The following is a 13,358-nucleotide window of genomic DNA, read 5'->3' on the forward strand; positions in this document are numbered from 1 at the left end:
CGATAAGAAATAGTCAAATTGTCTCCGTAATTACTTCCTAATTTAAGTGCTGGAAAAGGCGCCATCTAGCGTTTTATGATCATTTCGAGATCTTTACAGTGAATAAATAGCCTAAACTTTACAAAAACCTATGGTTTAGAATAAGCAATATAATTTTGGAACAAAGTGTGTTTTAGTGTTGGGACTGAATTATGATCTTCCCTTCTTCAACCTTTTGAGTGATATGTATTTAAAATTATGTTGGCATGCTTAAAAACGCAGGAAATAAAGACAGCGTGTAAATAATACTTATTAAAATAATGAAAGCCCAAGAAAAGAAGTAAACAGATGACAGGAATGGCGACAAAAAATAACTGGTAAATATATGGTAATGTCATTTTTATGTGATAATAAGTCAAAATGTTGGCTTTTAAAACAAGAAATTTGCAACTTGTATAAGATGGAGATATACTGCCGTAATAAGTTGCAGTTAAGTGTTGACTTGACCATAAAGAAGTTTAAAAAGTTATTTAAAAGTTTAGGATGATAAGATTCAAAATTTAAAGTTAACTAACCCTAACCCTTAATTAAAAAAATGAGATGCAAAGTATTTACCAAAAAATACCTACTGTCTCATAAAATTGACTTTAAACAAAAAAATCCCATAATTTTTCTTCAAAAGTTAACATTTTAACTCTTGATATACACCTACCCGTCCCCCCATCCTTCTACACATAGTTTAACAGTCCTATCTGTTCTTTGTTTGTTTATGTGTGTTGTCTTTTATTTGTTTATCTTGCTTTGTTCTTGTTCTTAGCTCTTATGTCCATCTTGTGTAAGTGCTTCATGAGCAATGAAAAATGGAGTCATATTCCTACTATGAGCACACACGCTTGGCCAATAAAACTGATTACAGTTCTTGTCCCTTTTAACAATTAATTTTTTTCTTAGACTTCATGAATAACTAAGAGAACCAAATGTAAATCGAACCTCTTAGAGATTACACATAAATTTGAAATATGTAAATTAAATTACCTCTATAACAAATTGTAATTCTTGAGAAAGCCGAACGGGGGCGTGGAGACGCCGTAAAGATGACAGGAAACATGCTCTTATTATGAAAGTCACGCTGGTTAGACACGTGCTGCCGCTCAAGTCCTTCACTCGGCAGCAGCTGAGGTCAACCGGAGGACTGAGTGAAGTGACGGGAGAGAAGTCTGTGGAGGAACCCCCTAATGTACTGGTGATATCATCTATACATTCAGTTTATCGTATTTATCTGGGGAATAATCAGCAAAAATGACGGGTTTATCTGTTTGACTGTTTAATTCAAGCCGGCATGACAGATTTAGCTTACACTGCTAGCCGTTATTAGCCTCGTTAGATAAGTTAGCTTTTAGCTACTCAGCCAGGCCAGTGACAGTTGACTGCTAACATTTTCTGTCCATGTACTTATATTATTATCTGGACAGACTGTTTCATAGTGAGAATACTGATTTTATTCATTGAGCCTTTTTGTTCCTGGAAAGATCTTTTGAAATTTTGAAAGAAACAGCTAATTTATGGGAAGATGTTTTTGGTATTGTGATTCAGAATGAAAGCTATAACTTTTCTGTAACTGTTTCTTTATTATAAGATTATGATGATGGAACTGATCAATGTCGAGACAAGGCAAAGCAAAGCAAGTTTATTTGCTGTACAGTTAAGAGGAAAAGGCATTAGAAGAACATTTAAAAGACACTGAAGAGGGTAATAAAATTAATTAAAATAGAGTTAGGTAATATACAATAACAAATTGCAAAATGCCTGGATTGCTTGTGGTTTAATGCAGGTTCTCAATAAAACTATCATTTAGGACACAATATGTTATTCATACAAAATGCAAACTGGAAATTAATTAGCATTACAAACACACACACACACACACACACACACTGCAGCATTACTTGAGGAGCAATGATAAATATTCCAAACATTTTGTCATGGTAGGACTCAGGCGTCAGATGGAATAATCAGCCATGTGATAACCCACATTAGTCTCTTGTCCAAACTTAATTGGATGTTGCATGTTGCCTTGTCAGGTGGATTATACTGTGGCTTAGATGATGGGGTAGTGTGTGACTGTGTTTAGTAAAAGTATTGCGATGTTTGCAGGAAGATAAAGCCTCTAATTTTTTTGTGCACTCAGACAGCCACTCCTTTCAGGCATGTTTGTCAAGAGATAGTCCTGTAGATCAGCGAGTGACTCATTTGAGAGTCTTTTGTCATAGCTGTCATGCAAGTAAAAACTGGGAAAATAATGAAGCATTTTATGTAATCACAAAATATCTTAACAGCATTTAAGTGGTTGATTAGCCCTACCCTACTCAGAGTAGGTAAGCAACAGCTGCTCGCAAGTGGTGACTGTCAGAGGCTTTATGTAATATCGTCACTGTGATTATATCCCTTCCTGAGCCACCCAGGTGAAATCCTTGCATGTCGCTCACTCCTCAGCTCTAGCAGAATGGTGATGAGGGTAAGAGGGCTGCCAGGTAATGGATAGATGGCCACGATGACACATGAGACCCTCACCAGCACCCGGCTGTCTGTCAAAGCTGCTGCCCTGCGCATGGTCGACCTCCCGCTGTCCGTGTGCGGCTCTCTGGCTCAGGTGAGGGTTTGAAAGCGGTGGGAGTTGGTCGACGGCTTTGTTATGCTGAGTTCCTATTGTTTTCTCTGTCTGTGTCATGAGAGGCAGTTTTGTCGAGGGTGCAGTTGCAGGCTCTTTCCCTTTTCCTTAATTGTACTGCAAACACTGGCTGTTTCCGTTTGATTTGTTTAGGCCTAAACAAATAGCTGGACCAAAGCAGGAGGGTCTTGTTCTTTGTAATTACTTTTTCCTTTATTATGTTTTTTTTTTTTTCTCGCCGTTGATAGTATTTTAAGCAGAATTATATCAGTCCCTTACACAAATTCTTCAGAGGAAATATGGAGGTCGAGTACCTTTACAACTTGAAACTGAATCAGAGGAAATAAATACAAGTTACAAGTGATTTAGCAGCGTTTGGTTGTTTGAAGAAGGTAAAGTGTAACCCCTCACCCCGTGTGGTCATGTGTTCTGTTGCATCCTCATGTGAATACTGGTAGAACAGGAAATACAAACACTGGGACCTGCTCAACAAAAACTTTCAACCAGCTTTGTCACATAATGTGTTTATTTTCTTGTGTTTTTGTACTTTGTCAGTTGCAGTGCGATCAGAAATGCATCTGTGGTGTCAGAGTGAGTGTCTGAAGGTCAGATGGGACCGACTCGGGCACAACTCCGTTCATAGTGCTCCCTCTAAGCTTGTTAGGAGAGCCTGTGGCTGCATCTATTTATACTGTATGTAGTACTACTACCTGTTGGAGCTGGGCTTGAAGGTCCTTCTTGCTGATGAGAAGGTGTGAAGAGTAAATGTGATTTGAGCCTAGCATGAACACTTACTGCTATTAGGTCTGAATACTGCAGTTACAGCTTAGAAACAATCACTTCAGTATCATACTTGATTAGTAATGTGACTAAATGGATATTTTACCAAACTAGAAGACTTTGTTTAAAAATCTACCAGAGTAAAAGCTCCATGACACGTTTGTGTTTTTAAAAAGCGTATAACGCAGTATGTGATCTTTCTGAAAGGGAACTTTTCAAAATGGGTCTTTGAAATGTTTAAACAAAATGCACGAACGTCTGAGACCATTCATTCATGCAATTTATACTTAGCAAGTACACAAATAAAGTACAAATGAATGGCTAGAAGTAAACAAAAAAAGAAGTGCAGCAAAACTTCTCAATTGCTTTAATATTTCCACCTTTTTTAGTAAATATTTAGCTTTTTGTAAGTGCTTTTGTTTTCCTTTTTCTGGTCTTGTCCTTCTGGATAGTCACTGACATTTTCCCTTTGTGACTATCATGTTGTGGTGTTTATGAGGGCATGAGGAGGCTGTGTGGCCAGAGTCACGTAGCAGGTCTGGTAGGAACATACCTGACATGTGGCCTCTAGCACGAACAGAAACAGCAACAGATGTTGCAGGACTGTAATTTAATCATCCCAGCCCATTTAGTGCCTTTTCAAAAAAAAAAAAAGAGAGAAAAAAGAATCAATATTATGGCTGTCATCAATCCAAATTCAGTGTTTATGTAATCTTGAGTTGTAGGGAATATGCAGCGGCGGCGTCTGTGTGGATAATCTCCCTCGTCATTCTGCGTATTTATCTATAGATGGAGGGGGGCTCTGCACGCCATCTGAAATGGATTCTTTCAAATCTAAATGACAGGCTGGTAGCTGATTGTCTGCGCTGCTTGTTACAGCATCAGTATTCAGGATATTTGGAGTCCTGCATCCTCTAATGAACTCTCATCAGACAGGAAGTGTACTCTTTTTAAGTGTTGTGTTTGATTTATTTCTTCTTTTTTTCCAAAGTTTGTGCTGTGACATGTTCATTAAATCATCATCACTGTTTGATGAGACATTAGAGAAACAGTCTCAAGGATCAATCCAACCGTGGACCTTAGTTGCTCTATCATTGACCTTTGATATTCATTGGATGGCCAGTGTTTGACGTTGAGCTGCTTTGCCTTATCCAGCTGCTGTTGTCAAAACGTTTTTCTGCTATTTGAGTCAGCATTTCCCAAAACATTTTTCTCAGTCCTGAAAGAGCTTTTCTCTGTGGCTTTCATTTCGTTAAATATATGTATTGAACAAAATATGGCAGACTTATGAAATGGAACAGTTTGTCTGTTTTACATGTAACAGCTATGATTTAATAAAGGAGAAGTAATGTTTTGGGATTTATTTTAGTTTTCGGGTTTTCTGACTCCCACGTTCAGAAAAAGGCAATGCGATCATGTCAGGTGTGAAGCTGCAGACACGAGATTTAGTTTTGACAGATTTTATTTCTTTTCACATGAACCAAACAGAGAAGAAAACAAACTGCTGCTCAGACTTCTTTTTAAGACCCCAAATGAAAGCCTTTCTCCCTCCCTCCCTCCCTCCGTCCTCCAGGTGAGTGTCAGCACAGGCACCAAGAAGCTGTTGGCTGCCACTGCCTTCGGCGCCGTCTCGCTCCTCTTCCTTGCACGTCACTTCCAGAGGAGGAAGGGCAGGAAGAAGACTCCCTCGCCTCAGTGGGAGCAGGCCGGCTTTGAGTTTTTCTCCCCGGCCTCAGCAGAGAACGGTGAAACTCTCTAACCATGTGATGTTTTTCCTTGTGATCTGTTCAGTATGTTAGCTGGTTTGTGGTGTAATGAGACCGACGTGTTCGACGGCTCCTGTATTACCTTGAACTGTGAACAGCAGGTTGAAGATAAATGCTTGTAATTTCACTAGGGAAGATTTGTCATTGATCTCAAAGAGAAATGAGCGGTTGGGCAGTTGGCAGGGAAGCCAGCACTTTATCAGCTTCACATAGAGCAGATTTTATACGTGTTGAAACAGTGATGGGAGAGTTTAGCAGCAGAGTGAACTTTGTCTGTGCACATGTGAAAATCAATTAATCAAACTGTTGAACTGTTGCTAATGCCACTAGGTGACCCGGGTTGGGAATTGGATGTGAATTAAATTAACATGTAACACATGAACACGCAAATGAGCAGTGACCCTGGCAGTCGCAAGCAATATTTACTAAATGATCAAAGTGTGACCTGCTGCCTCAGTTTGGCCCGTAAAAACTGTTTCCACAAACCAACTCTGAGTAGCAGGTGAGCCAGAAAGTCAGCTATTAAAACAGGAGAAAAGGATTCAAACGGCAAATGGCAACCGCAGCCGGACATTACGTCCACAGTCCTGAAACACGGTTTGTCCATTGTGTAACTCTGCTACAGGCTCATGTAGCCTGCTTCCTGCATTCTGATCTGTCTGTTAAACATTATCTCTTATGTCTTTATCTGCCCAGATAGCACCAGTCAAGACGTCACTCTCTCCCTTGACTCCAACAATGACGGCTCCTCCGGTCTGGTTCTCACGTCAGGACGCTACAGAAAGCTGTCTGGGTCTCTGCTGAGCCTGGCCTCGGTAAGACGAAGGCACAGTCCACTGTTGGAGTGAGGCGTGCAAACAAACTGGTCTGTTTCTCTGTTTATCGTCATGTCAGTAGCTCTGATCCTTATAAACAAATCATCATCATCAGGCCTGCCTGTGTTATGAGGGTTTAATTTGGTTGTGTACCTTTCTGCCTAATGGGAAATGAGGCTGTTAAGAGTTCGCTAAAGAGCTGCTTCTGTTTTTCATTGGTTATGAAGCTACAGTCAACCATTCACATTCAAAGCATTCCCGTCAAAGTTCACAGATTACAATTGGTTTGTGTTTACGTAATGAGATATGCAATTTGACACCACAGTTTTGAATGCATTTCGTAAACGAAAAAGTTTTCTTACAGTCCTGGTAATTCTGAAAAAGAGGATGAGCTGCACATTCACATTTAAGCTAATTAGAAACTGAGAGGCCTGTGACCTGAATGAGTGAACAATTTCCTATTTAGTATGTCCTCTGTAGCTGCTGACTTTGTCGATTTCACCGCAGCTTTTCTAACCTGAAGGTTAAATGAAGCTGATGGGGTTGACCTGCTTCCCACTACGTCAGAGTTAACGTTGTTCTTCTGCCGCGTCTTTGCAGGTGAGAAGCATGAATTCCTCCAGCAGCAGCACCTGCGCAAATGACTCCACCTGTTGGGACCGAGCGGGGGAAGCCGACATGTGCAGTGTGGTCAACGTACCTGTCACCACACCTGAAAACCTCTATCTTATGGGTGAAGAAGCTCGCGTGTTGAAACAATGGAAATATTCAGACTCACGCTTTTGTTGTAATCTGTTTACGAGACCTTCTGTGTGTGTTTGCAGGTATGGATTTATTTGAGGAGGCTCTCAGGCGATGGGAGGAAGCGCTGACATTCAGGAGCAGGCAGGGCGACGACGATGCCAGCTGTGCAGCCGTCAAAACTGGAGCTGGAGACGCCATCGCTGAGCAGAGCATGGAGGTGAACGCACAGAAAACACACACACACACACACACACTCCACTTGTAGAAGTGAAGGCCACACTGTCCTGCCTTTTAAAATACCCCCCAACAATCTGTAACTGGCTTGTGCAAACTTGTAAATAAATAAAAGGAATATTTGGCAGCGTCTCCCTCGGCCAGAGAGCAAAGAGTCTGAGTCCGTGTTGATTCGGGCCTCGTGCCAACGTTTTCAGCACTCTCGTCTGTGTTCTCCCTCCTTTTCTTACCAGAGGAAGGCAGAGAGGAGGAAGCAGCCCACTAACGCTGCACTACAGGTCACATACATGAAAAACCAACTGTGGCAACCCACTGGTGTCACGGAGTTTGGATTGCATAACGGCTAACTCACTGGTGCTCTAACCTGGATGGAAGGGTTTCGGATTAGTGCAGGTCAAAGGGTTATACTTGAGCACCCAAACATAGGTGTAGTCTGCTGCTCAGTCTTCTGTCAGGGATATTCCCCTACTGTGCTGCGCCTCTTCAGGAAGTTTATTAATAATTAGGTCATGGTGGGGGGATTCTCACAAAACAACTACTAAGAGATCTTTATAGAGAATTTGGGTTTGAAAGAATCCAAAAATGTCTTAATTTCCCGTGTTGGCACGTTTCAGTCTCTACAGGTTATTTCATTTGAATGAGTTTAGCATTGCAGCAAGCTCTCTGGCTTTGTGAGTCATGCTTCAAAAGTTCAACTTGGGTGTTTTTATGTTCAGGATGTGATCAGTGCAGAGTTCATCCACAGGCTGAGGTCTCTGCTGCAGAGAGCTTACAGCCTCCAGGAGGAGTTTGAGGGAGTGTTGGGCATGTCGGAGCCCTCGTCCCACAGCAGCAGCAGCAGCAGCAGCCAGGGTGAGTCACCGATTATACCAAACGTTATGTAATCTCTATGGTCAACACAAGATTAAATAATGTGTACATCCCGTGCTCCAGCTTGAGGCAAGACTTTACAAAGGTTATATGGCGTAATATTATATTACAGATAAAATGGCGGACATTTTGGCCCAAGAGGAGCTGGATGACGCCTGTCTGAGAGACAGCATCAGCATCGCCTCCACTGACTCATTTGTGTCTGCTGCTGAGGTGAGAGAGACATCATCATCCTCATCATGTTGTAAACGAAGCAGGAGGCGAAGCTTTGATTCACCTCATGTTGATTCAGAGAGCCTTATATTGACACCATGTAACATTCGGTTAAAACTGCAAAATAATCTTGATTATGAGTTGGAAGTAATCATGCAGGTGTCGCTTGTTGGGTCACAGATAAAATACGAACAAAACATCAAACATTTGCTGGTTCCAGCTTTTTAAATGTCAGAATTTTCTGATTTTCTCTGTTATTTATGATAGTAAATGAAGAGTCTTTGGGTTTTGGACAACAGAAGGACTTCAAGGACTTCACTTTGAGCTCAGAAAAACTATGATGAGCTTTTTTCATAATTTCACCATTTTATAGACCTGTGGTGAGCACCTGAGTGAGCAGAAGAGGAACAAGGAAACATCTGAATCTCAAACCATGTGAAACTGCATTCAGTCCACAGCAGGAGTTTGACTCAAACAGCTCTGGTCTTCCTGTAAGCTCACCACCTGGTGTTTACCAGCACTCCGCTGATCTTCTTTACTCATTAAGTCAGTGGGGGGGGGCTTGAGCTCTGTGTCCGGTGCTACTGGTGCACTTGACCCACAAAGTACAAAAATATGCTGGTGATTTAGGATGTAGTTGAATTGTGGTTGGGTATGGAGAAGCTGCTTGTATAAAATTCAGAAAACCTTTTTATCAAAGTATTCATACCCTCAAACCAGTAGAGGTTTTATAGAGCACTAAATGTCAAAACAGGCAGAACTCCCAGCAGTCAAACTGGGTCACTCACACTCAGCGAGTCACTATAAATAGACCTTCAGCATTCTTCACTTACACAACGTTCAGCCTGCTGGCACTCAGCAGCTCCACTACAGCTTCCACACACCACATCGAGATGAAGAGGTGATGAAAACAGCACAATACACTAACTGATGATGGTGCAGAAAGTCAGGGATAACTTTAGCAGTGACAGTGTAATCCAGGACGTGGTGGACCCTGTACCTCCTTTCAGGAAGAAGCTTCAGGTTCAGCCTTCGAGACCAAGATGATCTCAACGTTCAGCACCTCGATTAGAATACGGAAGAACTTCAGAGTCCTCTTTCTCTTTTCTTCGTCTAACACAACATATCGGGTTTAGCTGTCAGGAGAGAATACAGAAACTCCACAAGCCCCTTTTCAAAACAGGTTTCTTTGTTTTTGCATGAATGTTCAAGACTCAAAGGAGGTCTCAGAGGGACGCACTGCATTACAAATAAGGAGTCTTCTTTTCAAGGTTATTCTCTCTGACAGGAACGAGATCAAAATGATCATTATTCGGTCAGTAACGTCCTCTGCCGTCCTTCTCCTCATCAGCTGTCGGAGCACAGAGAGCTGAGGAGCGCCTTCGCTCTGGGTCATCACCCTTTCTACGAGGAGGCGCTGCAGATGGCCGAGGATGGCAAGATCTCCTGCAGGGTGCTGCGGTGCGTACGCCGATTATTACAACACACTCAGAACCCGGAAGCCTGGAACAAGCTGTGGTCCGTTTCCTATGACGCATTTTCTTAATCTGGTCGTCCTCTCGATCTTCATTCTCAGGACTGAGATGCTGGAGTGTCTCGGAGACATGGACTTCTTGGCCAAGTTGCACTGTGTGAGGCAGGCGTGCCAGGTACAGCAGGAGATAATGAATTACAATGCGTTTGAATTACAATCACCATTGTGGATCTATTAAGAGTAAGATGTTTTTGTTTTTTTCTCCAGCTCATATTGCGCGAGAGAACGACCAGGATGTTTCTGGCCGACACGGGAAAGAAAATACTGTCTTCCATTATAGTTAAAGCACAGAAGGTAAGACCCAACACACAGTGAGCGAACAGTAAGACCTCAGTGACTGCTATACCTTCCTAACTGTTGTCATTTGGTTTTTTAGAGCCCAAACAGATTTGAGGAGGTGTTTGAAGAGATGATTTCCTTCCTGGAACACACCGAGCACTGGGAAAACACAGAGGTGGAGCTGGCAACACGAGGGGTAAGAAAGCTACCAAATAATTCGACTTCTCTCCCCTGAATAACATCTGACCACAACATGGCACCAGCAGCAGCTTTTAGCCATAGCATCTTACACTTGTTCTCCCCAGGTGAAGCACTTGAACTTTTATGATGTAGTGCTGGACTTCATCCTGATGGACTCGTTCGAGGACCTGGAGAATCCACCAATCTCCATCCAAAACGTGGTCAACAACCGCTGGCTCAACAGCTCCTTCAAAGAGACGGTGAGGAACCTCATACAATACTTACATATCATGTAAGAGTGAGAGAATTAAAAAGCAATCACTGAGTTCTCTGTTGCACTTTCATGATTATACTGCAATAACTAGTTTGTAGAGGTTAGTTTGAAAATGGCCAACAGAAAATATTAGGAGGAGTCCACATTTCTCTACTAGATACTTTGTAGTTTCCTCCATCGTGATTCTTAAGTTGATGCTTTCATAGCTGATTAATCTGCAGGATTATCTTATCTTATGTTATTTCCCAGGCGGTGGCATCGAGCTGTTGGTCACTGATGAAGCAGAAACGACGGCACATGAAGGTGCGTGAAAGTCCAGTGGCTTCAAAATGTTTGTTGCTTTGGTTTACTCGCTAAAAGTCCTACATTTTATTAACCAAAGACCTACCAGGTCTGTTAGTTGTTTCTGTCCTGACGTCACTACAGTAACATCTGGACTGTGTTGCAGGTGCCTGACGGTTTCATCGCCCATTTCTACGCTGTGTGTGAACAGATCAGCCCCGTTCTCGCCTGGGGCTTCCTGGGGCCCAAGAGCTCCCTGCACGACTTCTGCTGCTTCTTCAAGGTCAGTCCGAGCACCAGAACATGATGTGTGATGATGACATGAGATCTGCCAGAGTCCTCTTTCAAACAGGGTCTTTGTCTCTGTTGGTGCCAACAACTCATGTGACCACCTAAGCAAGCTGTCTTTTTCATATTTGTGTTGCTGGTTAATCCTAACAAGACACACAGATTTCACTCCCAAGTATTCAGCTTTTTAAATTCATTTATGTTTGATTGGACAATTGAACTCATTTAATGTTGCAGCACAACCAGAAAACCTTCACCATACAGTTCATATGAGAAGCCTACGTACTCTTAAGAGAAGAACATCTCAGAATATATCAGAATAAAGCCAAAGAATTTGCACCAGCACTACAAATACTAGTCGTATTTATTCTAAATCTGCCTTTAACCTTTTTTTCCATCAGTATCCTCACAAGTATGGGCTCCAAAAGAGAACATAAACGTATCAATCTTGTCTGGTCTGAAAGTATTCCCTCACAAATGATCTGTTTCCCCTTCAGGATCAAGTGCTTCACTTCCTGAAGGACATATTTGACCTGGACAAAGTGCGTTACTCCTCTGTGGAGAGTCTAGCAGAGGACATGCTCCACCTGCTGCACCGGCGCTCTGAACTGTTGCTGGCCTACCTTGGAGCTGACACCCTGCGACACGTCAACAGCTGCAACCCCAAACAGGTACAGCTGGTGCCCAACACCCTGCTGGAGGCACAAGTGCAGTGAGAGATGGGAACTTATGTCCAAATAAAACCCACGGTCATCAAACACTACACACGCAGAGATCTGAATGTTTATGTCTAAATGTATATCTTCACGCAAACCACTGGACCAAAGAAAACGACCTGATTATCCACCCATCCGGTGCACAGAAGAGGTTAAACCAGACGCTCACTTAAAAACTTCTCGGATCCACTCATCACATCCCCCATCGTGCTGTGGATCCACATGAACTGTACCAGCTGTATGCCTTCACACTTGATCGTCATCTCCTCTCCCCGAGCCTTTTCACTGTGCCATAGGAGCAGAGCGCACATTAGTTTTAAAAATATCATAGCAATAATATTCGTGACTTGAACTTGCTGTGAGATTGTATTAATTCTCTTGCAGTACATATTATGCTGTATACATTAGGGAATATTTATTGCCAGAGAGCATCTGTGTGTGGTGAAGAAGGAGTTTTACAGTGTTTATTTTACTATACAGCTACATGATGCAGGCTTTATTTTTTTTTTTTAGAGGTTGGAGTTTTATGCAGCAGCGGTTTTGTCGTCAGCTTCAAACATTCAGTAGTGTGAATTTCAGTGTTGTATAATAGGCTTTATCAGAGATTTATTAGATGCATCTCTGCATCCTATTGAGCATCAGCAATGCAAACCCATTAAATGTGCTCTGTGCTTTTGTTACAAGCACATGTTGCCCAGAGGAGTCGCTAACAAAGGGATTCGGCATTGCGAAACGTGTTGACTGGAGTCACTTACTTACATTAAAGGGAAATTTGTTTTCGGGCACAAAGCCCATAATCCCAGCATAGCGTCACCTTCAGGAAAGGAAAGATTATACACCACTATTGCTTACTCCTGCAGCTGTGACAACAATTTGTGCCACTCAGTTGTTTTTGTGACAGGTAAACACACAAGAAGCCTTACTGTGAATGCACATATTGAAGCCTTGAGTTCACCACTGAATGTCAGTCTGCAGTCTGTGTTTTTCTACCTGTCGTTTAAAAAAAAAAACAAAAAAAACACTACAATGGATTATTGTCTGTACACACACACAGCATGACAGATTTGAGCAGTGGAGGAAACAGGAAACCTATGCTGAAGACACACTTCATTGCAAAATACTACACAGCTATTTAGAAATGACTGGTGTTAAATGTAACTGACAGGTTCACATTTTTTTGAGGTGTCTTTTAAAACAACACCCACATGTTCATATGTACCTTGAAATCTTCCTGAGGTGATTCCAAAACTAACTGATGTGGGACAAATTCCACAGTCCTCCTTAGTGTGATTTCCTCAATCAATCTGGATGGTAAACTGAGCACATTTGGACAAAACAAGCCAATTCCAATCAGCTGGGACTGACGTACCAGAGACCACATTAATAATCGGGAAAACAAAACTCAGATTACTGAACAATTAGGTTTATGCTGACCTACTTTCTTGCCTCAACTGCAGTGGAGGCACAACTTTGCAGAAGGCCAGTAAAGATTTTGTCCCTCATCACCGACAGCAGAATTGCATCAGGATTGGAAGCTTTCAGGGCCAGTATGAAAAGGAGACGTGACAAATCAAGGTACAAATGACCACTAATTCCATTAAGACAGACTGGAAAGCCAAGTCTCTGGATGTTGACAACTCACAGGGAAGAAAATTTTACATTTGTGTGTTCACTTTGTTTTTGTGCATAAAAGAAGAAAATAAAGAACGAGAATGTGTTTGACTGTTGTGGGCTTT

At 42.0% G+C, this 13,358-nt stretch overlaps 1 protein-coding gene across 1 annotated transcript; it reads left to right on the top strand.

The window, feature by feature from the left end:
- Positions 1-1,088: 1,088 nt before the first annotated feature.
- On the top strand, positions 1,089-13,344 carry miga1 (mitoguardin 1). The gene is made up of 16 exons (XM_046407598.1): positions 1,089-1,216; positions 2,473-2,629; positions 5,001-5,172; positions 5,890-6,008; positions 6,609-6,741; positions 6,833-6,969; positions 7,703-7,838; positions 7,969-8,069; positions 9,421-9,530; positions 9,646-9,718; positions 9,811-9,897; positions 9,980-10,078; positions 10,188-10,322; positions 10,586-10,639; positions 10,785-10,901; positions 11,404-13,344. The coding sequence occupies exons 2-16, from the start codon at positions 2,522-2,524 to the stop codon at positions 11,620-11,622; spliced, it is 1,800 nt and encodes a 599-aa protein (XP_046263554.1). The 5' UTR covers positions 1,089-1,216; positions 2,473-2,521; the 3' UTR covers positions 11,623-13,344.
- The last annotated feature ends 14 nt before the right edge of the window (positions 13,345-13,358 follow it).

This window comes from Scatophagus argus, chromosome 13 (assembly GCF_020382885.2).
Source record: "Scatophagus argus isolate fScaArg1 chromosome 13, fScaArg1.pri, whole genome shotgun sequence".
NCBI lineage: Eukaryota > Metazoa > Chordata > Actinopteri > Scatophagidae > Scatophagus > Scatophagus argus.

Coding starts and splice junctions, on each gene's coding strand:
- miga1 (XM_046407598.1), top strand. CDS start 2,522: ATGGCCACGATGACACATGAGACCCTCACCAGCACCCGGCTGTCTGTC. Junction 6,742..6,832: donor TGAAAACCTCTATCTTATGG/GTGAAGAAGCTC, acceptor GTGTGTTTGCAG/GTATGGATTTATTTGAGGAG. Junction 8,070..9,420: donor CATTTGTGTCTGCTGCTGAG/GTGAGAGAGACA, acceptor TCTCCTCATCAG/CTGTCGGAGCACAGAGAGCT.